Source organism: Marmota flaviventris, chromosome 5 (genome assembly GCF_047511675.1).
Source record: "Marmota flaviventris isolate mMarFla1 chromosome 5, mMarFla1.hap1, whole genome shotgun sequence".
Lineage (NCBI taxonomy): Eukaryota > Metazoa > Chordata > Mammalia > Rodentia > Sciuridae > Marmota > Marmota flaviventris.
The window spans coordinates 72381604-72405724 of record NC_092502.1 but is presented as its reverse complement, the minus strand read 5'-3'; the positions used below and the strand labels follow the sequence as shown (position 1 = coordinate 72405724).

Below are 24121 nucleotides of genomic sequence, written 5' to 3'. Positions count from 1 at the left end.
AGTGTACAATTCAGAATGTTTGTACTCTAGATCATTAAGGATTATACCCCTCAAGATCTTCTGAAGGAAATCTTGTTAATTCTTAATAGAGGAGAGAGAGAGTGTGGCTCAGTGGTTAAGAATTTTTGGGCTAGATATGTGAGTTGAAGTCTTAGTACTTCCTTTTACTAACTTTATGTACTTGAGCAAATGATCTAACTTCTTTTAGTTTCAATTCATCATCAAAAATTAAGGATCAATGCAGTTAACACATTGAAATGTGGTAAGGATAAAGGGAAATAATATAAAGAACGTTCTTAGCAAAATATGTCTCACATACAAGTGTTCCAATATTAATTATTATATTTTTTCCAAGCTCTTTACAATATTGGAGACATGGTACATGCTGCCCGGGGCAAGTGGGGAATTAAAGCAAACTGCCCTTGTATCAGTCGGCAAAACAAATCTGTGTTGAGACCTGCTGTCACCAATGGGATGTCACAGGTAAAGTGGTATGTGTGGTATAACTAAGTGAAATTTCAGTTCTTATTGCCAGTAAATGCCCCATTTTCAACAGTGTTTTTCCAGGCCTTTACAAGGTTTCTGAGGAATTAGGGAATGGGGAAACCTTTCTAGAGAGCCCAAAAAATTTACTGAAGGGATTTTTAAGGTGTGGTTTCTTTTCATTCATCTTTAAACCAGTTCTTGGTTGATAAATTGCATGGAGAGTCTCTGTATCTTGTCAAGGTCTTTTTATGGGTGAAAACTACAGAAAAGGTTTTTAGGAATACTTGTGGTTTTTTCAGTCCTGTCTGAGAAGGTACATGGTCCTATTAATGGGTTCATCTTAGGTACAGAGGACAGAAATTTGAAGAGTTGGATTGGTTCTACCCTCAAAGCAATCGTAATCCTCCAGAGAGGTAGTGATTTTTCTCACTGCCCTCTCAGAGACGGGCCATTCTGGTTTGATGGTGACTATGTTGAACAAGCAGTTGTTTTTTAAAAAAGAACCTGCAGCTTACTGTTTACAATTTGAAGTCTTTCTCGGAATACCATGTTTGTTTGATAAGAGGCACAGGGATGGATGCTAAGAGATCTAGAGATATATTTTTAGCCAGGTTCATATATCAGAGCAAATAATTTGGAAAATTCAGTAATGTAATAGAGTGATAACATTTATTAAGCATTTATGTGTGCCAGAACTATGCTAAGCCCTTTCCATATGCTATCTCATTTAACCCCCAGAAGAACTTAATGAGTTTTAATCACCAATATGTCATTGGGGAAATTATTTCAGGCATGCTAAATCTTTATTTTAGATTATAAACTTTAAGTCTTATCCCTGTATTTTCCATAGAACCTAGCACAGTTTCTAGTGCATAGTACAACTCAATAAATATACGTCAAATTAAAAAATTGGTGAAATAACAGTTTATGGGACAGTTTCAAATTATTCTTCCAGACCTATTTATTGTCAGCAGCCATTACTAGTCATGTTTAATTTTCTCTACCTACACCAACCACTTTAACCACACTTTTAACAAGTACTTTTAACTTTCCATGCTTTAGCTTCCCAGCATAAACCCTAGTGCCTCTTCTGGAAACGAAACTACCTTCTCAGGTGGAGGAGGAACTGCAACAGTCACAGCACCAGAGACTGACCATGTTTCCAAACCTGAGGGCACTGACATCAGATCTGAAGAGCCCCTGAAGGGAGACAGTTCAGCATCAAATAGCAATAGTGAGCTAAAAGCCATCAGGCCCCCATGCCCTGACACGGCTCCTCCCTCCTCTGCCCTGCATTGGTTGGCAGATTTAGCAACTCAGAAGGCTAAAGAAGAAACAAAAGGTGAGATGAACACCTTTTGCCCTTCCTATGGGAGGAACCTGAAGGTTTTTCTGGGATTCTTCAGACTCACACATTATCATACACATTAATGAAACATGCATCTTGCTTTCTCTGGCTAATCACACAAATGAGGGAATCTCTTTTCAATTTCTTTCTAGAAATAGACCTTTTCTAAAGGCATATACCCGGGCCCGCCTTCAGGCCTCCCTAGTGAGAATTGATACAAAGTTTTTTGTTGTTGTTTCCTGGGTTTTTTTTTTTTTGTTTGTTTGTTTGTTTTGGTTTTTTTTTAGTTGTCAATAGGCCTTTATTTTATTTATTTATATGTGGTGCTAAGAATCGAACCCAGTGCCTCACACATGCTAGGCAAGTGGTCTACCACTAAGCCACAACTCTAGCCCGAAGCAAAGTTTTAGCAAGCTTCCCAGAAGTTCTGTTTTTCAGCCCAAAACACCAATAATCTCCATTTTATATATATGTGTGTGTGTGTATGTATGTGTATATATGTATGTATATGTATTTTAATAAATATAAATATATATATATTTTTTAGTTTTTAATGGACCTTTATTTTATTCATTTATTTATATGTGGTGCTGAGAATCCAACCCAGTGCCTCACACGTGCTAAGCAAGCACTCTGCTGCTGAGCCACAACCCCAGCCCCAACAATCGCCATTTTTTTTTTTAAGTTGTAGATGGACACCGTATCTTTATTCATTTGTTTTTATATGGTGCTTAGGATCAAACCCAGTGCCTCACACATGCGAGACAAGCACTCTACCACCTAGCTATAACCCCAGTCCAACAATCTCCATTTTTAACAGGGACTCCAGATCGTTGCAATACCCATGTTCTGGTGACCCACCTGAGTAGCTTGCTCTCTCTCTCTTTTTTTTTTGGTGGGGGTGTTGGTGGTTAAGTTTTGAAACCAGGGCCTCATGCATGCTGGGCAGTCACTTTACCATTGAGCTATATCCCTGTCCCCTGGAAACCCACTTGAAAAACAGTTTTAGAAAATGAGGGTTAAGAGAGGTGGATGGAAACAAAAGTAATCCAAATCTGGAAAAGAAAGGAAGAAATAGGAGAGTTTCTCTTTGGCCCTGAGATCTCCCATATTCATAGCTTGTCAGGTTTGGTCCCAACAAACCTTACACAGTTGTCAGGTAAAAGAGAGCATCTTTTGTCCCTTCCGCTTTGCTGATTTTTAGGAGTCAGTTGTCTGATGGGTATTTCTTGCTGTGCCTAAAGCTATTACTGGTTATGTTCTTACAGAAGCAGGGTCCCTGAGATCGGTGCTCAATAAAGAATCTCATTCACCCTTTGGGCTGGACTCTTTCAACTCTGCTGCAAAGGTCTCTCCGTTGACTCCAAAGCTTTTTAACAGTCTGTTACTGGGTCCCACTGCCTCCAACAACAAAACTGAAGGCTCCAGCCTTCGAGACCTCCTTCACTCTGGACCCGGAAAACTTCCTCAAACCCCCTTGGATTCAGGCATACCCTTCCCCCCAGTCTTCTCAACATCCTCATCGGTAAGTGTCCTCTCTACAATTCTAGGCTTTGCTGCTTTTCTATGAAAGAACCATCAAAGATCTGATAATTAGGTTAGAGGTCATGTGGGTGATTTGTGTTCTCTATATTGTCAAGCTGACAACATATCTCTTTTAAGTTTTAGGGTGTTTGAGATCCGTTTAAGTAGTGAACCTTTTGTACCATGTTAGGAAGTTAGTAAAATTAAGACATTAAAATATTTTAGTCATCAGTGGAAAAGTCAATACATTGATCCATTTGATTTTCTTTCAGACTTTTTTTGTGTGTGTGTGGTGCTGGCAACCAAACTCGGGCTCTTATGCATGCAGGGCAAGCACTCTAACAGCTGAGCTATATTTGCAGTCCCTCAGACATTAATTTTTTTTAACTTAGCCAATACATTTATAATGTTACTATCTTGGATATCTTATAGATATCCTTAAACCTTTAACACATCTAAAACGAACTCTTGATCTTCTGCCAATATACTTACACTTCTTTAGTATCCCTTTCTTGGTTAGTAGCATCTCTATCCTTTCAATTACTTATCCCCAAAATCTTGGAATCATTTGGTACTTTCCTCTCATATATTTATTTTTGGTACTGGGGTTTTAACCCAGGGGCGCTTAACCACTGAGCTACATCCCAAGCCCTTTTTATTTTATTTTTTTATTTTGAGGCAGGGTCTTGTTAAGTTGCTTAAGGACTTGCTAGGTTGTTAGGCTGGCTTTGAATTTGCTAGTCTTCTGCCTCAGCCTCCTGAATTTCTGGGATTACTGGCAATGTGCACTATGCCCAGCTTCTCCTTGCTTATATTTCATATCAATCTATCGGTAAATCCCTTAATTTGATCAGAATATATTCAGAATTTACCTGTTTCTTTCCAGCTCCACCTTTCTTACTAACCTGAGCTGATATCCTCTCTTGCCTAAATTTTTGAAGTAAATTCCTCACTAGAATTCTATGAGGAATAGATTCTGCCCGTTACTGTCTATTTTCTTTTCTTTTTTTAAATATTTATTTTTTAGTTGTAGTTGGACACAGTACCTTTATTTTATTTATTTTTACGTGGTGCTGAGTATTGAACCCAGGGCCTCGCATGTGCTAAGAGAGCACTCTACTACTGAGCCACGACCCTAGCCCACAGTCTATTTTCAACACAGCAGCTAAAGTGGTCTTTTTAAAATGTAAGTCAAATCATGTTCCCTCTACCTAAAATCCTCCAAGAACTTCCTATTTCTCTTCATAAGCTAAACAGAGTCCTCAAAATGTACTAGAAGTCATTGACTCTTTCTAGGCCTCTTCTCACTTCTCTGACCTTACCCCTCTTTCCTTCTTGTTCATTCTGCTTCAGCCATACCTGTCTGCTTGCTGTTTCTTGAACATAACCTGGCATGCTTCCTCTGCTATAACCCAGCCCCTGCACTTGTTTTCTCCCCCAGAATTTTCCTCCTATGTAACCATTTGGCTGGCTTCATCATCAACTTCTTTTCTTCCCTCCTAAAATGTCACCCTCAGGAAACCTTTCTTTATACATCACTCTTTAAAAGTTTATCACAGTAGAGGTAGGGATGTAGCTCAGTGGCAGAGGGCTTGGCTAACGTGTGAGGCCCTAGCACCACCAAAAAAAAAAAAAAGTTTATCACATTAGGCACAATGGTACATGCAGCTTGGTAGGCTGATAGGAAGATTGCATGTTCAGGGTCACTCTTAGCAACTTAGCATAGCCCTAAGCAACTTAGTGAGATCCTGTCTCAGAATTAAAAATTAAAAGGCAAAAGTCCTGGGAATATAGCTCAGTGGTAAATTGCCCCTGGGTTAAAAATACCCAGCACCAGGCTGGGCGAGGTGGTACATACCTGTAATCGCAGCAGCTTGGGAGGCTGAGACAGAAGAATCAAGAATTCAAAGCCAGACTCAGCAACTGTGAGGCACTAAGCAACTCAGTGAGACCCTGTCTCTAAATAAAATACAAAAATAGGACTGGGGATGTGACTTGATGGTTGAGTACCCCTAAATTCAATCCCCAGTACCAAAAAAAAAAGATACCCAGCACTAAACCGCCCCCCGCCCGCCAGAAAAAGTTTATCACAGTACCATACTCCACTCATAACTATCTTCTCTGCTTGTTTTCATACCACTAACTACCATCTTACTAGCTATGTTTTATTTATTGTCTGTCTTTTGCCTTTCCTAAAAGCACTTTTGATTGTTTTATTCACCAATATATTCCTAGTACCACAGTATTTGATCCATAGTCATGTTTAGTTAACATTGAATAAATGAATTCACAAGATATAAAAAGTTGAAAAATACAAAAGAGTTATAGTGATAAGGCCACCCATTTCCCTTTCTAGAGGCAACCTTTCTCTTTTGTTTCTTTAGTGTTGAAGATTACACCCAGGGGCATTTAACCACTGAGGTACATCCTCAGCCCTTTATATTTATTTTGAGACAAGGTCTCCATAAGTTGCCTGGGCTGATCTTGAACTTGTAATCCTCCTGCATGGCTGGAATTGGAGATGTGCACCACTGCACCCAACCACCATTGTTTCTTGAGTGTCATTTCAGAAATATTGTCATATATGCCGTCCCCCCCCATTTACATAAATGTTCTACAACTTGCTTTTCTCTCTCTCACTTTATATGTCTTGCAGGTCATTTCAAACAAGTATATAAATATGTTTCTCATTCTATGTTATGATTAATGGCTGAAATTTGATGAACTGCAAGTGATTGAACTTATACAATTGGGTTGCTTCTCTTCTGGAAAAGTAACTTAAAAAAAAAAAAGGGCTGGGGTTGTGGCTCAAGCAGTAACACGCTCGCCTGGCATGCGCAGGGCGCTAGGTTCGATCCTCAGCACCACATGAAAATAAAATAAAGATATTGTGTCCACCGAAAACTGAAAATAAATATTAAAAAAATTCTCTCTCTCTCTCTCTCTCTCTCTCTAATTAAAAAAAATAATAATAATATATATATATATATATATATATATCAGTTACTCCTCCTAACCCCTGTTGCCCATATTAGGGATTAGACCCAGTCCTTTTTTTTTTTTTTTTGAGTTATTTTATTTTTATGTGGTGCTGAGGATCCAACCCAGCGCCCCTCGCATTCCAGGCGAGCGCGCTATCGCTTGAGCCACATCACCAGCTCACTGAACTATCTTTTTAAAAATATTTTTTTAATATTTATTTTTTAGTTTTAGGTGGATACAATATCTTTATTTGATTTTTATGTGGTGCTGAGGATCGAACCAGTGCCTCACACGTGCTAGGCGAGCACTCCACTACTTGAGCCACAACCCCAGCTCCTTTAAATTTTTTTTCATTTTAGACAGGTCTCGCTAAGTTGCCCAGGCTATCCTCTTATCTTAAGATCCTCCTGCATTCGCCTCCTGAATCACTGGGATCACAGGCCTGGGCCACCGTGCCTGGCAAAAATTAGTCTATTTTATTTGTATTTGTTCATATTCTCAGTTCTTTTATTTTTAAAATTTTTTTTAATTTCTTTTTTTTTTTTTTAAGAGAGAGAGAGAGAGAATTTTAATATTTATTTTTTAGTTTTCGGCGGAGACACAACATCTTTGTTTGTATGTGGTGCTGAGGATCGAACCCGGGCCGCATGCATGCCAGGCAAGCGCACTACCGCTTGAGCCACATCCCCAGCCCTAAAATTTTTTTTTAAATATTTTTTAGTTGTAGATGAACACAGTACCTTTATTTATTTATTTGTATGTGGTGCTGAGGATCGAACCCATTGCCTCACATGTGCAAGGCAAGTGCTCTACTACTGAGCCACAACCGCGGCCCCTTAATTTCACATTTTTTTCCAGAATATTATATGGTTACATGCCTTAGAGATTATGATTAGTGATTTTTCAGCAATAAGATTATCAATATTACAAAATCTACACCCCCTTTCATTCTGTGATGTACGAATTGTCACTTTCATCTGTGGGCTTACGCTTTGCTATCAGCTGAGATAGATGAGAGATGCATGATAATTCTCTTCAGTTACTTAGGTGAAATATCTCCGCTGGCCAGAAAAAAATTTGGAACTCTCCCCCCCAAATTAAATGATCTTTTTCAATCAGTTATATCATTTTGTGAACTCTGCAATCTACATACCATAGGTATTTCTTAGGTCTCAAGTCTCTTGAAGCAAAGGGTTCTTTCTATACTTTTCTTTCATAAATGCAAGATAAATATCAAAGATAAAGGAATTTAAGGTACTAAAAATATCAACTTTTTGTTCCTCCTCCAATTGTACAAGATATTCTGATAACTTTTGTGGAATTTAATCAGATAGGTAAGAACTTAGAAATGGCAACTGTGATATGGTTTTTTTTGAATGCTTTTCTTACGGCATCTCAGTCAAGCTTACCTGTGTCTGGCAGGGAGTAAAAAGTAAGGCCAGTCTACCCAACTTTCTTGACCACATCATTGCCTCAGTGGTAGAAAATAAGAAAACCTCAGATGCTTCAAAGCGGGCCTGCAACTTGACTGATACCCAAAAGGAAGTGAAGGAGATGGTGATGGGGTTAAATGTGCTAGACCCCCATACGTCACACTCCTGGCTCTGTGATGGAAGGCTTCTGTGTCTCCATGATCCCAGCAACAAAAACAATTGGAAGATTTTTCGAGAGTGTTGGAAGCAAGGCCAGGTAAGTAAGAATAAAGCTTCTGCCTGCCTGGCATAGCTATCAGGATAATTCTAGGCTTCTGTGGGAGATCTTTTGCCAGAGAGATTTAGACATAATAAGTGTATTGTTGATTTTCCTTGGTCCTTTTAAGTATCTTAGATTTTTAAAATGAAGGAATTTCTAAAGGAAAAAGTACAATCAAGTATCATTTTATTTCTAAGCTGTACAACTCTGTGTTCTTAAAAGGGCAGCTGAAATTACTGTAAGATGTTAAACTGGAACTGACAATACCTCAGGAGGAGAATCCTTAAATGTGTTATTAGGGTGAAGGAATGGGTAGAAAAGGGTAGTACTTTTCTAGGTCTGTGTTTGAAGGTGTCCCATAAACTTATGCAATAACAATTGTGATTTTTATACTTTAGCAGCTGCTTAAGGAAGGAAGAGATTATGGATTTATCTAGGTAGTTTTTCACTTAACATTTGAGGAAGTGTTGAATTTGTTTGCTTACCTCAAAATAGTGGTAGATACCAGAGCAACAGAAGTATTTCTGCGGCATGCCTCCCAGAGTAATAAATATTTTTTTTAAATCCATAAATCTTAAAATTGTAAAAGAACAATAATTTTGTAGAGAAGAGCTCTCCCTAGGAAACCCTCCTGTTCAGTCCTTTAGCCATGGAATTAACAGTATTTCCTAAATGGCCCTGATTATATTTTTGTTTCCACAGCCAGTGCTGGTTTCAGGAGTACATAAAAAGCTCAAGTCTGAACTCTGGAAGCCAGAAGCCTTTAGCCAGGAATTTGGAGACCAGGATGTGGATTTGGTGAACTGCAGGAATTGTGCTATAATTTCTGATGTGAAAGTTCGGGATTTCTGGGATGGCTTTGAGATAATATGCAGTAAGTAGCATTGATATCTAGTTAACTAATGGCAGAGTGGGAAGCATCTATATGCCAGCTCTGTCCCTGCAATAACAGATCATATCCTCTTGGTGGAAGGAACCTTCTGTCTGGTGCTAAACATTTAGCTTGCATGGCAATCCTATGGCTTCCCAAAATAGTCCAGGCTTTAGCCTGTAAGACCATAGGGAATGTGGAATATTTTTACTCAGAGGAAACCAGATATAATCTTATAAAATGGAGAAACATGGCAAGTGGGTAGGAAAACAAAGCCCACCTAATCTAGTCCATTATGTGGGCTAGGTTTATAAATCTGAAATAAGAACTTTTATCTCATACATAATCACTGGAAAAATTTGGGGAGTAACCAACCCCACAGATGTTTGTGAGAATACTGTCTCTCTTCCAGAACGACTAAGATCAGAAGATGGGCAGCCAATGGTGCTCAAACTCAAGGACTGGCCTCCTGGGGAAGATTTTCGGGACATGATGCCAACAAGGTTAGTTGTTGTCTGGGCCATCTTCTGAGATTCGTGCCTTGCCAAAGCCATCACAGAATAATTACATAATCCCAGAGAAGTGAATTTTGCCTCTTTGCTTTCTTGCCCTATAATAGCTAAGTTTTCTATCCTACTGTTTTGTAGGTTTGAAGATCTGATGGAGAACCTTCCTCTGCCGGAATATACCAAACGAGATGGCAGGCTCAATCTGGCCTCTAGGCTACCCAGCTACTTTGTAAGGCCTGATCTGGGACCCAAGATGTACAACGCCTATGGTATGAGGGAGAGGCCAGAATTGCCCCTTTGGGGGATTGCTCATTTTACTTACAGAAGATCTTTGGTCAGGGTCATGAGTAAAGATGATTGAGGGCAAGTGACAGGTACTACAGAAGTTAAGGTATCCAGGATGGTTTTGAATATGTTTGCTTTGTCATACTGATTTGTGTAAAATGTACGTGGGCCTAGTCTATAAGCTATATGTTCCCAGGAATTAGATCATTTCCTCTCAAAAATTGTACTCAAGGAGACATATTCTTAGTTTTGATAAGGCTCTGAGGTTGTGGCTCAGCGGTGGAGCGCTCACCTAGCATGTGCGAGGCCCTGGGTTCGATCCTCAGCATCACATAAAAATAAATAAAAATAAAGTTACAACTAAAAGAAATAAATATTTAAAAAAAAAAAAAAAAACTTGATAAAATAGCAAAAAAGGCTCAATACCAAGGGCTGGAGATGTGACTCATTGTTAGTGTGTGTGCCTAGCATGAGCCAACAAGGTAGTGAGCATGAGCTCACTAACATGAGCAAGGCCCTGGGTTCAATCCCAACACTGCAAAATGAAAAAAACAGATACCATGCCACCTGTCTATTACTTTGTAAAGTATAGAAATAACCTAAATCACTGTGTAAGTTGAGCTAATGCCCATAGTGAATGTCCCTAATGCCCATATCTGTTTTGCTTTTAAAGGAGGGACCATTTTCAGGGAGTGGATTAATTCTATGGCTAAAGCTAATGATAGTGTCACCCATGCTAGAAATTAATGTTAGACAGTATAAGAGAGATGAAAAGAATGATTTTTTTTGTTTATTTGTTTGTTTGCTTGCTTGCTTGCTTATGGTGCTGGGTATCAAATCCAGGGAATCATGCTTGCTAGAAAAGTACTCTACCACTGAACTACACCCCTAGCCCCTGGGATTTCTTGATAAATGGAACAGACATACTTCACTCTACAGTGGTACTCATTTGAGAATGTCCTTGAGTATATTTTCAGTTTTAGGCTCTCTGTGGATTCTTCAGAATATTTCCCCTTTACCTTGCATATTTTCCTTAACCCTTTAGGCTTGATAACTGCAGAAGATAGAAGAGTTGGCACAACAAATCTTCACTTAGATGTGTCTGATGCCGTTAATGTGATGGTGTATGTTGGGATCCCCGTCGGGGAGGGTGCTCATGATGAAGGTATGTTTTCTAGAAAAACTGCTTTAGGTGATGAGACTTGGCTTCCGGGAAGAACTGAGTGTTTACCTCCTTAGTCAGGAACAGTGGCTTTTTTTTTTTTTTTTCTTTTTTTCTTTCTCTTTATTTCCCCAGTGACTTTTTCTTAAGTTTCTACCAGGCCTGATATGTAGTAGGTGCCTAGTGAATGTTGCTAGAGAAAAAGAAGTTCTAGCAGAGAAGAATGCTACTTGTGTATCTTTGACCAAGGGGTAGCCTCACATGAGGAATGAAGAAAGGACAAAAACCCATCTACTTGGCCCATCCTCCAGATCAGCTCTGGAGTGACAGATGTAAAGCGGGGGTCACCTGAAGCATAAGGACCTGGAGATATAGCTTAGTTGGTAGAGTGCTTGCCTTGCATGCACAAAATCCTGGATTCAATCCCCAGCATCACAAAAAAAGAAGAAAAAAAAAGCGAAGCATAAAAGTGATATTTTGCTGTAATTGCCCTCTTTTGCAATATTTTATGCTGCCTAAATGTTTATCTCAAGACCCTAAAAAGGGTGTGATCCCCATTGTATTTAAGGGCCAGCTGGGTAGGACATCTTGGAGATCAGCTCAAATCTCAGTGTTAAAATTAATGTGTGTGCCTGGGCATGGTGACTCATGCCTGTAATCCCAGTGGCTCTAGAGGCTGAGGCAGGAGAATTCCAAGTTCAAGACCAGCCTCAGAAACTTAGTGAGTCCCTGTCTCAAATAAAAAATAAAGGGGGTGGTGGTGATGTGACTCAATGGTTAAACACCATTGGGTTCAATCCTTGGCCAAAAAATAAAATAAAATAAATGAGTTCCTTGTGGAAGTTTCAGAAAAATGAGAACAGTTTTGAAAAATAACTTGAAATGTCAAGGTTTAGGAATAATCAGTATTATTACTTTGGCATTTCTTATTCTGTTGTTGGATTTGATGCTACACACCTGTAGGCCTTTCCATTATGTTGTGGTTTCTTGTGGATTATAATAGACAGGTATTAGAAGCTAACCTTCTTAATTTGCCAGAAAAGCTTTATGCTTTGTGGACTTAAATCAGCAAAATCCTAGAGTTTCAAGTGGTCTTGCAAAAATGTATAGAATCCCCCTACTTTCAGTAGGAAATAACCCACAAGTTAAACATAAGAAATAGCTATTCATTTTGAGCAAGAAACATTTTTTAAAGAAACTACCACAGGGGCTGGGGAGATAGCTGAGTGGTAGAGCACTTAGCATATGCAAGTCCCTAGGTTCAATCCCCAGCACCAGAAAAAATAAAAATAAACAAAAAATGTCTACAATTTTTTTCTTTTTTCTTTTTGGTGCTGGGGATTGAACCCAGGCCTTGTGCATGCGAGGCAGGCACTCTACCAACTGAGCTACATCCCCAGCCCTACAAATATTTTTTTTAAAAAGAAACTACCACAGGCTGGGTATGTCACTCAGCTGGAAAACATTTGCCTAGTGTACATGAGGCTCTGAGTATGATTCCCTAGGACTGCAGAAGAAGAAACTAGATTACCAAAAATATTGAGTCTCTGTTAAGTAAAGAAAGTTTAGAGTTATTCTTCCCTGTGGGTAGGGAGCTTAGACCAATACAAATTTTGCTATTTCTTTTTGGTGGAGGAAGGGGATACTGGGGATTAATCCCAGGGGTGCTTTACCACTGGGCTACATTCCAAGTCCAATCTCTCTGTCTTTCTATTTTTGGTGCTGGGGATTGAACCCAGGGGCACTTTACCACTGAACTACATTCCCAGTCCTGTTTGTTTGTTTGTTTGTTTTGGTACCAGGGATTTGACCTAGGGGTGCTTAAACACTGAACCACATCCCTACCCCTTCTTTGTATTTTCTTTAGAGACAGGGTCTCACTTTAGAGTTGCTTAGGGCCTCGCTAAATTGCTGAGGCTGGCTTTGAACTTTCAAACCTCCTGCCTCAGCCTCCTGAGCTGTTGGGATTATAGGCATTGTACAAACATGTGCCACTGTGTCCGATTTAATTTTTTATTTTTGAGATAGTGTTTTGCTAAATTGCTGAGACTGGCCTTACACTTGAGATCCTCCTGAGTCAACCTTCAGAGTTACTGGAATTATAGGCATGTGTCACTGTGCCCAGCTCATGAGTTTTGATTTTTTGCTATGTAACTCCAGAGAGATAGAGAAAAGACCAAACTTGTTTGATTTGGACATTGTATTTCACTCAGAAATACTGAAATAACTAGTTACATTGAAATTGTCATTTTGCTCGTTTCAGAGGTACTCAAGACAATTGATGAGGGGGATGCTGATGAGGTGACGAAGCAAAGGATCCATGATGGAAAAGAGAAGCCAGGCGCATTATGGCACATCTATGCAGCCAAGGATGCAGAGAAGATCCGGGAGCTGCTTCGAAAGGTATGCCTCTTGGTGAAATGTGCTCCCAACTCTCAAATTAAGAGTCTAGAGGGGCTGCAGATATAATTCAGTTGGTAGAGTGCTTGCCTTGCATGCAAAGGCCCTGGGGTTTGATCCCCAGCACCAAAAAAACAAATAAACTAAAAAGAGTGTAGAGACTGAGACAACCTGTCCAAGATTTTTCATGTGGAGTCCCTAGGTATTAAAGACCTAGTGGCCATGTACGTCTTATCAGAATACCCAGAAAATCTGAGTCAGACTTCGAGCATATTGAATAGAGTAAACCAGAAACTTTGGGCTTTGCCAGAAACACTAATGTAGCAAGTTGGATTTATCCTGTTACTGATTTTTATGTATGACAGCACAATGATGCACATCTGTAATCCCAGCTACTTGGGAGGCTGAGACAGGAGGATGGCAAGTTCAAGGCCAGGCTGGGCAATTTAGCCAGACCCTGTCTCAAAAAAAAAAGGGAAGAAAGAATGAATGAATGAGGGTGGTGATAAAGCACAGCACTATAGTTTTGTTTAGTGTGCACAAGGCCCTGAGTTCAATTCCTGGTGTCAACAACAACAAAAAATGTATTTACAGTAGTTTCCCCTTAACCAAAGGGAAAACATTCAAAGACCCTCACTTGAAACCACAAATAGTACAGACCCTTTATATATTTTCGTTTTTGCCTATACATACATACGTATGATAAAGTTTAATTTACAAACAAGGCACAGTAAGAGATTAACAATAACTCATCATAAAATAAAACAGTATAACAACATACTATATTTAATTTTTTAATTTTGAGATAGGCTGTCTCTAAGTTACTGAGGCTGGCCGGTAACTTGGGATCCTCCAGCCTTGGCTTCCCAGGTAGCTGGGATTACAGGCATGTAACACCACACCTGGCATCTAATTGTGCTTTACCTTTTCACTTTATGGCTTCTCTGCCATATCAGAATTGCAGCATCACTGCTTTTGAACTTTGGGTGATTATTAGGTAAAATAAATAAAATAAGGGTATGTGAACACAAGCATGGTGATACTGTGATAGATAGTTCCTTTGATAATGGACAGTAGAATAGACAGCCAACATTCATACTCTGGACAAAGTGATGATTCATGTTCAAGGTGGCATGGAGCTGTGGATTTCATCACACAGTACTCATAACAGCACACCATTTAAAACTTATGAATTATTTCTGGATTGATTTATTGATTGATTGATTGGTACTAGGACTTAGATTCAGGGGCACTTGACTACCAGCCCTGTTTTATTTTGTTTAGAGACAGGTTCTCACTGACTTGCTTAGGACCTTACTTTTGCTGAGACTAGCTTTGAACTTGAGATCCTCCTGCCTCAGCTTCTATAGCCACTGGGATTACAGGTGTACACCACTGTACCCAGCTATTTCTGGAATTTTTCATTTAATATTTTTAGACCATGACTGATTGTGGATAGCTAGAATCACAGAAAATAAAACTATGACTAAGTGACTAATTTTTAAAGAGAGAGAGAGAGAAGAGACAGAGAATTTTTTAAAATATTTTTCAGTTTTTGGTGGCCACAACATCTTTATTTTATTTTTATGTGGTGCTGAACCCAGCGCCCCACGCATGCCAGGCGAGCGCGTTACCACTTGAGCCACATCCCCAGCCCCAATAAGTGACTATTAATCTTTCTATTTTTGCATTTTGATCATGGCTTCAGGTTGGAGAAGAACAAGGCCAAGAGAATCCCCCCGATCATGACCCAATTCATGACCAAAGTTGGTACCTGGACCAGACTCTCCGTAAGCGTCTCTATGAGGAATATGGTGTGCAAGGCTGGGCCATTGTGCAGTTCCTGGGTGATGCTGTCTTCATACCTGCAGGAGCCCCACACCAGGTATTTTCTAAATTGGGGTTGGGCTCTACAGCTCCATGGGCTTCTTTATGTCTGCTTCTCTTTCTAATCTGACAAGAGAGATAAATGGCAGAATTCGACTGATTGCTTCACCATACCACAACTTACTATTTTGCTTTTTAATTTTCTTCCTTATAATTTTATTTATTTTCATAGGTATGTGAACATAAGCACGGTGATACTGTGATAGTTCCTCTGATAACAGAGCTAGTGGGTGATTAATGGGCAGTAGTATAGACAGCCAACATTCTTTCTTTCAAAAGGACTGAATTTTGGAAGTAAGATTAGAAAATATATGGTCCTCTTGTGTCCAAAGATATGTATGCAGTTGGCTTGATTAGTATTTTTATGCCTGTTGATGTTAGTTAATTTGCATCCTTAGGTATTAATTTTTGATAGCATATGCCCACAAAAAGATTTGTATGCCTGTATTCACAGAAGTTTTATTCTTGTCAAAATTGGAAATTACCCTAATATTCATCAGTAGGTAAATGTACAGTCCAGTTGTAGTTTATCAATATGGTAAAATGCCACCCAGGAGTGTACAGAAACAGATTACAACAGATCTGTTCCATTATATTGGTCACAGACTAATCTTATTATGAGAGTACTACACACACAAAGGTATGAAGGCTGTGACTACCAGAAGGTTGGGATTATTTTAGAGGTTGACTGCTACAGGTATTTTTAAGAGGCAAATACCTAATGGGTAGTAGGGAATGCAATATAGGGTGTCTGGAGTAGGGCAGATAAGTGAGGCTTGGAAGAAAGGTCACTGTTAGATTATGATGAGAAATTTGACTATGTGGCAGAAATAAAACCAGCATTATTGCCAGGCACAGTGGTGCATGCCTGTTAATCCCAGCTACTCAGGAGGTTAAGGCAAAAGGATTGAAAGTTTTAAGCCAGCCTGAGAAACTTAGCTAGATCCTGTCTCAAAAATAAATAACTCAAAAAATAAAGGACTGGGGATGTAGCTTAGTGGTTCAGCACTTGCCTCACATTTGTGAGGCCCTGGATTCTATTCCTCAGTATTGCGGGGAGAGGTTAAGACTTGCATTGTCCAAAATTAATTGTAAAGGAACTCATCTGCAACAATGAGATTGCAGATAATGTGGGATTAATCTCTTTCAAAAGGACTGAATTTTGGAAGTAAGATTAGAAAATATGTTGTAGTCCTCTTGTGTCCAAAGATATGTATGCAATTGGCTTGATTAGTATTTTTATGCCTGTTGATGATAGTTAATTTGCAAATTGTATTGTCAACACACTTTTTAATCTGCTCTGAGCAGCTCATAAATAAGATTCCTTGTAATTTTAAGTCTTATTTCAAATTTTTCTGACTTTTTCTCCCCCCGACCCCTCCACAGTGCTGGGGATTAAACCCAGGGCCTCACACATACTATGCAGGCTCTCCACTACTGAACTGAGTCTCTAGCCCCTTTGTTTTAAAATTTTTGTTTTTGGAAGTAGGGGTCAAACCAAGAGGTTCTTTACCCATAAGGTATATCTCCAGACCTTTTATTTTTTATTTTGAGACAGGCTCTTGTTAAGTTGCCCACACTGGTCTTGAGTAACTGACCATGTACCACCATCGTACCCAGCAAACATTTTTATTTATAATTTATATGTTTGCACTTACAATGTCTCTGTATTTTTATTATCAAAATGAAGAACTAGATGTGGTGGTCCCAACTGCTCAGGAGGCTGGGGTCAGAGGGTCACTTGAGCCCAGGAGTTCAAGGCAAGCCTGGGCATCATAAGAGTCTCCAAAAAAGGAAAAAAAAAAAGGCAGGGAATGGATATATTATGTGGATGTTTTGTTTGTTTTTTATTATCATAGACATTTTCCATGAGTTATTGATCTCTAATGTCTGACGTTTTACCTCTGTACTCCCCCACCCCTACCACTGCCCCCAGGTTCACAATCTATACAGTTGCATAAAAGTAGCAGAAGACTTTGTATCTCCAGAACACGTGAAGCACTGTTTCCGCCTGACTCAGGAATTCAGGCATCTCTCCAACACTCATACAAATCATGAGGATAAACTGCAGGTAAATAACTTCTCCTTCACCTCACACTGTCATTTCATCACATGCTCACATACTACACAGAAGGCACATTCTCCTCTCTGAGGGTATTCTCTAGTTGTCTGATAGGAGGAAGAATGACACAGGGAATTCCACCTCGACCTATGGAGTCTTCCTTTCAGAAACACCTTATCAGTCCTCAGTTCTCTTCAGTTGTGCTCTTAACCTAATCATCTTTTAACCTAATCATTTCCAGCTGGGCATGGTGCCACATGTCTATAATCCCAGTGGCTCGGGAGACTGAGGCAGGAGGATCGAAAGGCCACCCTCAGCAACTTAATGAGATCCTATCTCAATATAAAAGGGGCTGGGGATGAGACTTAGTGGTAAAGTGCCCCTGAGTTCAATCCCACTACCTCCCCCATGCCCCCCCCCCAAAAAAAACCTCATTTCCAGCATGACAGCCCCTGTTTCTCTACCCTTGGAATGTATAATGTTTCTTTGTTTTGGGGTTTTTTTTTTTATTTTTTGGAGTCGTAGATGGACATAATACCTTTATTTTATTCATTTATTTGTATGTGATGCTGAGGATCAAACCCAGTGCTTTACACATGGTAGGCAAGCACTCTACCACTAAACCACAACCCAGCCCAGGTATAGTGTTTTGAACTTTAGTAACTGACTTAGACACACCTCCCTGGTCAGCACTAAGGCAGTGTAAGAAGAGATACAGACCTAAAACTGTTTCTTATAGCAAAGTTCTGTACAGATTCAAATTTTTATAGCTGTCCTAGGGATTGCAGTTCCTATCCCTGAGAATTGCATTTGTAGGGGTGAAAATTGTTTTCCCCTTATATAATTGAACTGGATGTTCAGATTAGGATTTTTGTGGTCTTGAAATGGATTGGAATTTTAAGGACAATTTCATTATTAATTCACTTTAGTAACAAAAAGAATAAAGAAACAGGATTCTCCATGCAGAAGATTTAATAGTTTGAATATACACTCTCCCCATCTTTCACTTCTGGCCTCTTCTTCTGTTATGCCTGTTTCATTTCTGTCTTCTTTAGTTGATGACAAATCAGGTTGGAAGAAATTTTGTTGTTGTTGTGTTGTTGTTGTTTAATTGCTGGTAGGTTTAATCACCTTCAACTCTGAGCTTGACCTGCTTTTCATTTTTCAATATTTGAAACTCATCAGCTGGGTGATGGACATACCTGTAATCTAGCCATTCAGGAGGCTGAGATAGGAAGATTGCAAATTGGAGGCCAGCCTGGGCAACTTAACAACACCCCTGTCTAAAAATAAAACATTAAAAAGGTCTGGGGGTGTAGCTTAGTGGCAGTGTGCTCCTGGGTTCCATCCCCAGTACCATGGGAAAAAATTCAAGGAACATTTCAACCATTAAATTCTTACACAAAGTATAATCACATTAGTATTATAGATATAATACAAATATTCAAACATACATATTTCAGATATCACCTCAGTCTCTACTTGTAATATATCACCTTATCTGTAAGGCCTTTCTTGACCCTGTTGGGCACTATTGTGCCCGCCTGTTTGCTTTATTTTTTATATTTTTTTATATTGATTTCTGCTTCACCACTCCAATCCCCTTCTATTGTCTCAGTTTCTTCTGTAGTAGTTTTCATCATCTGATATATGGTATATACTTTATCTGTTTGTCACTATTCCTTCTCAAATGTAAGTTATTTAAGCTCTGTGAAGGCAGGAATTTTATTGTTTTGTTTGTTTTTGCAGTACTAGGCATTGAACCTAGAGCCTCGCACATGCTAAGTAATAAGTGCTCTACCATTGAACTACATTTCCAGCTCTTATTTTTATTTTGAGATAGGGATCTGGCTAAATTGCCCAGGCTAGACACAAATTTGTTATCCTCCAGTCTCAGCCTCCCAAGTAGCTGAGATTACAAGTGTACACCACCACACCTGGCTTTGCTATTTTATTCACTGCTGTCCTTAGCATGATGGCTGGCACATAGTAGGTACTCAGTAAATATTTATTGAAGTAATAAAAAAAAATAGAGACTAGCATAAGGGAGATTTGTGTGCCCACTACAAAGTGCCCCTTATGTTTTATGAAATGATATTATATATGTATACAACCTACAACAGTTACATTGTTGAATGTATTCTTCCCCTTTCCATTTCTCCATTTTCCCTCCATAGAGATAACCACAGTCTTGGGGCTAGGGATATAGCTCACTTGGTAGAGTGTTTGCCTCACATGCACAAGGCCCTGGGTTTGATCTCCAACACCACCAAAAAAAAAGGAGATAACCACAATCATCATGTCATTCCTTTTTTAAAAACTGTCTTTAAGCTGGGTGCGGTGGTGCAGGTGCACACCTGTAATCCCAGCAACTCGAGGGGTTGAGCCTGGATGGAGGATCACGAGTTCAAAACCAGCCTCAGTAATGGGGAGGCACTTAGCAACTCAGTGTCTCTAAATAAAATACAAAATAGGTCAAGTGCCCCTGAATTCAATCCCTGGTATCCTCCCCCCCCCAAAAAAAAAAAAACCTGTCTTTAGCCTGTTTGCTTACTTGCTTGCTTGCTTTTTTTATTTTTGGTACTGGGGATTGAACCCACGGGTGTTTAATCACTGAACAACAGCAAACAACAACACAGCCCTTTTTTATATTTTATTTAGAGACATGGTCTCTCTCGCTGAGTTGCTTAGGGCCTCACTAAGTTGTTGAGGCTGGCTTTGAATTTGAAATCCTCCTGCCTCAGCCTCTGGGATTTCAGGCATGTACTATTGTGCCTGCCTGTTTGCTTTATTTTAATAACTTTTTAATTGTGTCTTCCAACTTCACATGTAACACTTGTTCCTTTTAGACAAATTAAAACATACATATAGGATTGGGATTTTGACTCAGCGGTAGAATGCTCGCCCTAGCACATGGGAGGTGCTGAGTTTGATCCTCAGCACCACATAAAAATAAATAAAATAAAGGTGTTGTGTCCAATTACAACTAAGAAAAATAGATATAAAGGAGCCAGGCTTGGTGGTGCATGCCTGTATCCCCATGGCTCAGGAGTCTGAGATAGGAGGGTCATGAGTTCAAAGCCAGCCTCAGCAATGGCAAGGCGCTAAGCAACTCAGTGAGACCCTGTCTCTAAGTAAAATACAAAAAAGGGCTGGGGATGTGGCTCAGTGGTTAAGCACCCTAGGTTCAATCCCCAGTACAAAAAAAAAAATTCAACATACCAATAGTACAAAACTACACAGCATTATAAGTTATTTCCCCCCTTCCCCTTCCACTGTTCATTGCATCCTTATTAGCTTTAGGACTTCGGCAAGATTCTTTACCTTGGAACCTGTATTTCCTCAGTTTCTCACCTATAAAATGGAGATGATAATAGATATTAATCTACCTCATAGGATTATGGCAAGGATTAAATGAAAATCCGTATAAATAACTTAGTAATAGTACCCAGCACATAGATAATGGTGATTGTATAGCCTTTCAAGTGATTGTATCATTCTTTCTTAAATACAGACCTGTAGCTGGGTTTGGTGGCACACACCTATAATCCTGGTGATTTTGGGGAGGCTGAGTTAGGATTACCAGTTGGAGGCTAGCCTCGAAAGACTCTGTCTCAAAATAGAACGGGCAGAGGATATAACTCAGTGGTAGCTACAGGGTGTTCAGTCCCTGGTACTGCAAGGAAAATAAATACATGGAGAACTTACATTGTGCACAATTTATAAATCCTGGTGGGGAGTGATTTAGGAAGCATGCAGTCATTTCTTCACCAGTTGGCTTAGAATCAGAGTAGAACTTTACATTTGTGTTTGTGGAACACAAAATGGAGCTGCATTCAACTGACAGTGCTAATTACTCTCCAGGTGAAGAACATCATTTACCATGCAGTGAAAGATGCTGTTGGTACCCTCAAGGCTCATGAATCCAAACTGGCAAGGTCTTAGGCACGGAGAAATTCCAAGCTCCCTTGTGAAGCAGGTCTTTTCACTCAACACTTACAGGGAACCACAGGGTTCTCTGCTGGAGCAGAGGCCCTTCACCTGGAGCCAGTGTGGTCAGTATTACAAACTCTCCAGCCACTCTTTCTACGCTGCCTCAACACTGAAGGTTGACACAGGAAAGTCGCACTGTTCACACACACAGTTTCTGACTCCAAGCCAAGGGTGCCACATCCCCAGCCAGTGGCCTTTTGGGAACCCGGATTGCCTGAACATCGCTAGGCTTTCCTGCATTATTCTCTGACTTGAGATCATGGAATCCAGGAATGTGGGCACACTTTTCTTTTCCTCTTGTGCCTCGTTAAGTGGGGATGTGTTTGGAGGTAGAGGGAATCATGTAACTGGTACAAGTAGGGGTGATTGCTTAAATATGCCTGGTGGAAGCCTGACTGTCTCTGCACATGACCTCTGACATGGCCTGCCCCAGGAGATGGGGTACAGCTATTCCCCACACTCTCCCATGAACACTGGAGTCTTAGAGGACCCAGGGAGAACCCACTGCTTTTCCCAGGAGGCTCCAGGATTAGGAAATGTGTGTATTTAGTGAAAAATAGGTTTGTAGTGAAATAGTTACTATTTCATGAAAGTAGATATTTTTAGAATTTTTGAAATACCACAGTTGTTTTCCTGGATTATGAGGAAAGGCACATTACATTTAGTCTTCCTTTCGATAAAACTCTTTGAAGAAATATGATTTTTAGAAATCAGTTGCCCATTATAGCACAAAATTAGCCAAAGCAGAATTTAAAAGAATTGGCTTTTTAGAATTCTTTTAGTTTCTCCCTCTCCCCTCTCAGTCTTATCTTGAGGGAACAGTCATCTGAGAAAGAACTTTGTCATGTCTGAGCTGTGGTGTGTCCCCACATATACACACTGGTGACTCCAGGAACCATTTTCACCTATTACCAGCGTTCCCTTGGGACTCCTCATTTCCAATGCTAAGGAAAGTTTGATTTCCAACATGAAGGTTTTTGTTTTTTGGGTTTTTGTCCTGAAATATTTTCAGCAAAACTTTCCAACTCAGTGGAGTTTTTATTAAAAATTTATTTGAAAATGATGGAATTCATTGGCCCATAGGTACATTGGGAAATGTATCTCTTTCCAGCTGTACTGTAGTGCCCTGCAGGCTTGTTTATATGTTCACAATTACTTTTTTTTTTTTAATAAAAGTCATTTACTGTAGAATACTTTTAATTTCACTTTCTGTATTTTAATTTTGTCGAAGGGCTGATTGGGATTTCCATGTTCTTATTAAAAATCTAACAAATCTGTTTGGAGTGGACTAAATTCTTCCTGTGGACCAACCCTTTTAAAGTCAAGGCCATATTGAGGGCTGGTTTAGAGGTGGGTTTTCATTTCCAGGTTTTTGTTATTGCACTGCACCTGATTACTGCTCTTTGCTTCCTGAACTTATTGCCATTTGGGAGAAAGGAAAAGTGCCAGGATGAAGTCAGTGTGGTTTGGGGCTAAAAGGCAAGGAGCCATTTGAGTTAGAGGGTGGATGGAGAGAGGGATTTTCCCAGTTTATGCTCTGTGAACAGAGGAGTCTTACTTTCCTAGGGCAGAATGTCTGGGGAGAATGGCCCAACTGAGATTTATTTTTGTTTGTTTATTAAACAACAAAGTGGTTTGAGTGGTAAGGACAGACTGCATTCCAATTAGTAGAGGCCTTTTAGAGGGGAAGTTGTAAAGAATAACAAGAGGGGTCATTAGAGGCTGCTTCTCTTGAAAGTTTTAGCCTGGGAATGGAATTACCAGGTTGAAAATATATCATAGTTCAAGGATACTAAGTTTGAATAAGACCATAACTCTATTTGAATATAGAACTCAGCATGTCCATTCAGTCTGGATAGGTACAGGTTGATGTTGTGGTCAACAGAAGGATTACACCTCGACATAAAGGGTAAAGAAATGGCAAAACTTTAAAATGGAACAGGAAAGGAGAGCAATTGGGGGGGTGCATTGAAGCTTGGCTGCTTTGGTGAAAATCAGGAGGCAGGCTAGCCTACATTCTGGATATAAATGTCTTCAGAATTAGGACATACACTGCCCTCAGTGCTTACTGATGGGGGTGGAACTGCAGCCCCTGGACTCATCACTGATCTGGGACCCAGGTACCCCTCCCAGCCCCTGTTTGAAATTTAAGGCTCACATCTCCCCAGCCCCTGCTCTTTTCCCCTGCAAAGCTTACTGACAACCTGGGAAAACAGATGGCTCAGGCAGGGCCTTTTTGAACTAGAGATTGGTGATTGTGGAGAAGGGGTGGGGTGGACAGGTGTAGTTGTGTCTCTGACTTCAGGAGCTCAGGTGAATGCCTTTACGTGGCCTGTAATGGGGAAGGAGCATCCGCTAGTCGGCAGTTGAGGTTATGTAGTCAGCTTGAAGTAAACTGCCTGGGTTCATATCTCAGCAGTGTGACTCAGTGGTTTTGTGACCCTTGGCAATTTATTAAACATTCCTAAACTTTCCATGTCATTATCTTAAAAATGAAGATAAATATAACTTATAGGGTGTTTGGAGGATTCGATAAATAGTGCATGTGAAGCTCTCAGGACAGGGCCTGCCTCACAATAAACACTCAACAAATCATAGTTGTTATTCCTTGTTATGAGTAAATCTTCAGCCTGATGTGGGCAGGGAAAGGACTTTGTTATCAGGTTGGAGTCAAGAAGGCCTGCAGGAGCGGGGCCAGAGGTCTCAAGGCCCTAGAAAGGTGAACAAGCGGTTAAGAGAGAGGCAGGGCATAGAGGGTGAAGGCGCATGCCCAGCCACAGCAGGTGCTAGAGGGGCGCGCCGCCGCTGTTGCGGCCTCCCCTTTAAGAGCCGCCACCGCCCACGGTCCGCCGCTGCGGCAGGGACCTCCCCTTTAACGGTGGCAGCTCGGAGCTCCGCTGCCCCCGCGGCGGCTGTTGCT

The 24121-nt window shown here is 40.1% G+C and overlaps 1 protein-coding gene across 3 annotated transcripts in view; it reads left to right on the top strand.

Annotated features, from left to right (window-relative positions):
• Positions 1-22478, top strand: part of Kdm3b (lysine demethylase 3B) — a 76955-nt gene extending 54477 nt beyond the window's left edge. For all 3 annotated transcript variants that reach the window (XM_027927846.2, XM_071612329.1, XM_071612328.1), the window contains 12 exons: positions 356-483; positions 1549-1828; positions 3103-3359; positions 7763-8029; positions 8735-8906; positions 9316-9406; positions 9551-9681; positions 10743-10862; positions 13123-13262; positions 14968-15144; positions 17083-17217; positions 21073-22478. In XM_027927846.2, the coding sequence (XP_027783647.2) occupies positions 356-483; positions 1549-1828; positions 3103-3359; positions 7763-8029; positions 8735-8906; positions 9316-9406; positions 9551-9681; positions 10743-10862; positions 13123-13262; positions 14968-15144; positions 17083-17217; positions 21073-21153 (1979 nt within the window). In that variant the 3' untranslated portion in view covers positions 21154-22478. The remainder of the gene's footprint in view (positions 1-355; positions 484-1548; positions 1829-3102; positions 3360-7762; positions 8030-8734; positions 8907-9315; positions 9407-9550; positions 9682-10742; positions 10863-13122; positions 13263-14967; positions 15145-17082; positions 17218-21072) is intronic.
• Positions 22479-24121: the final 1643 nt, after the last annotated feature.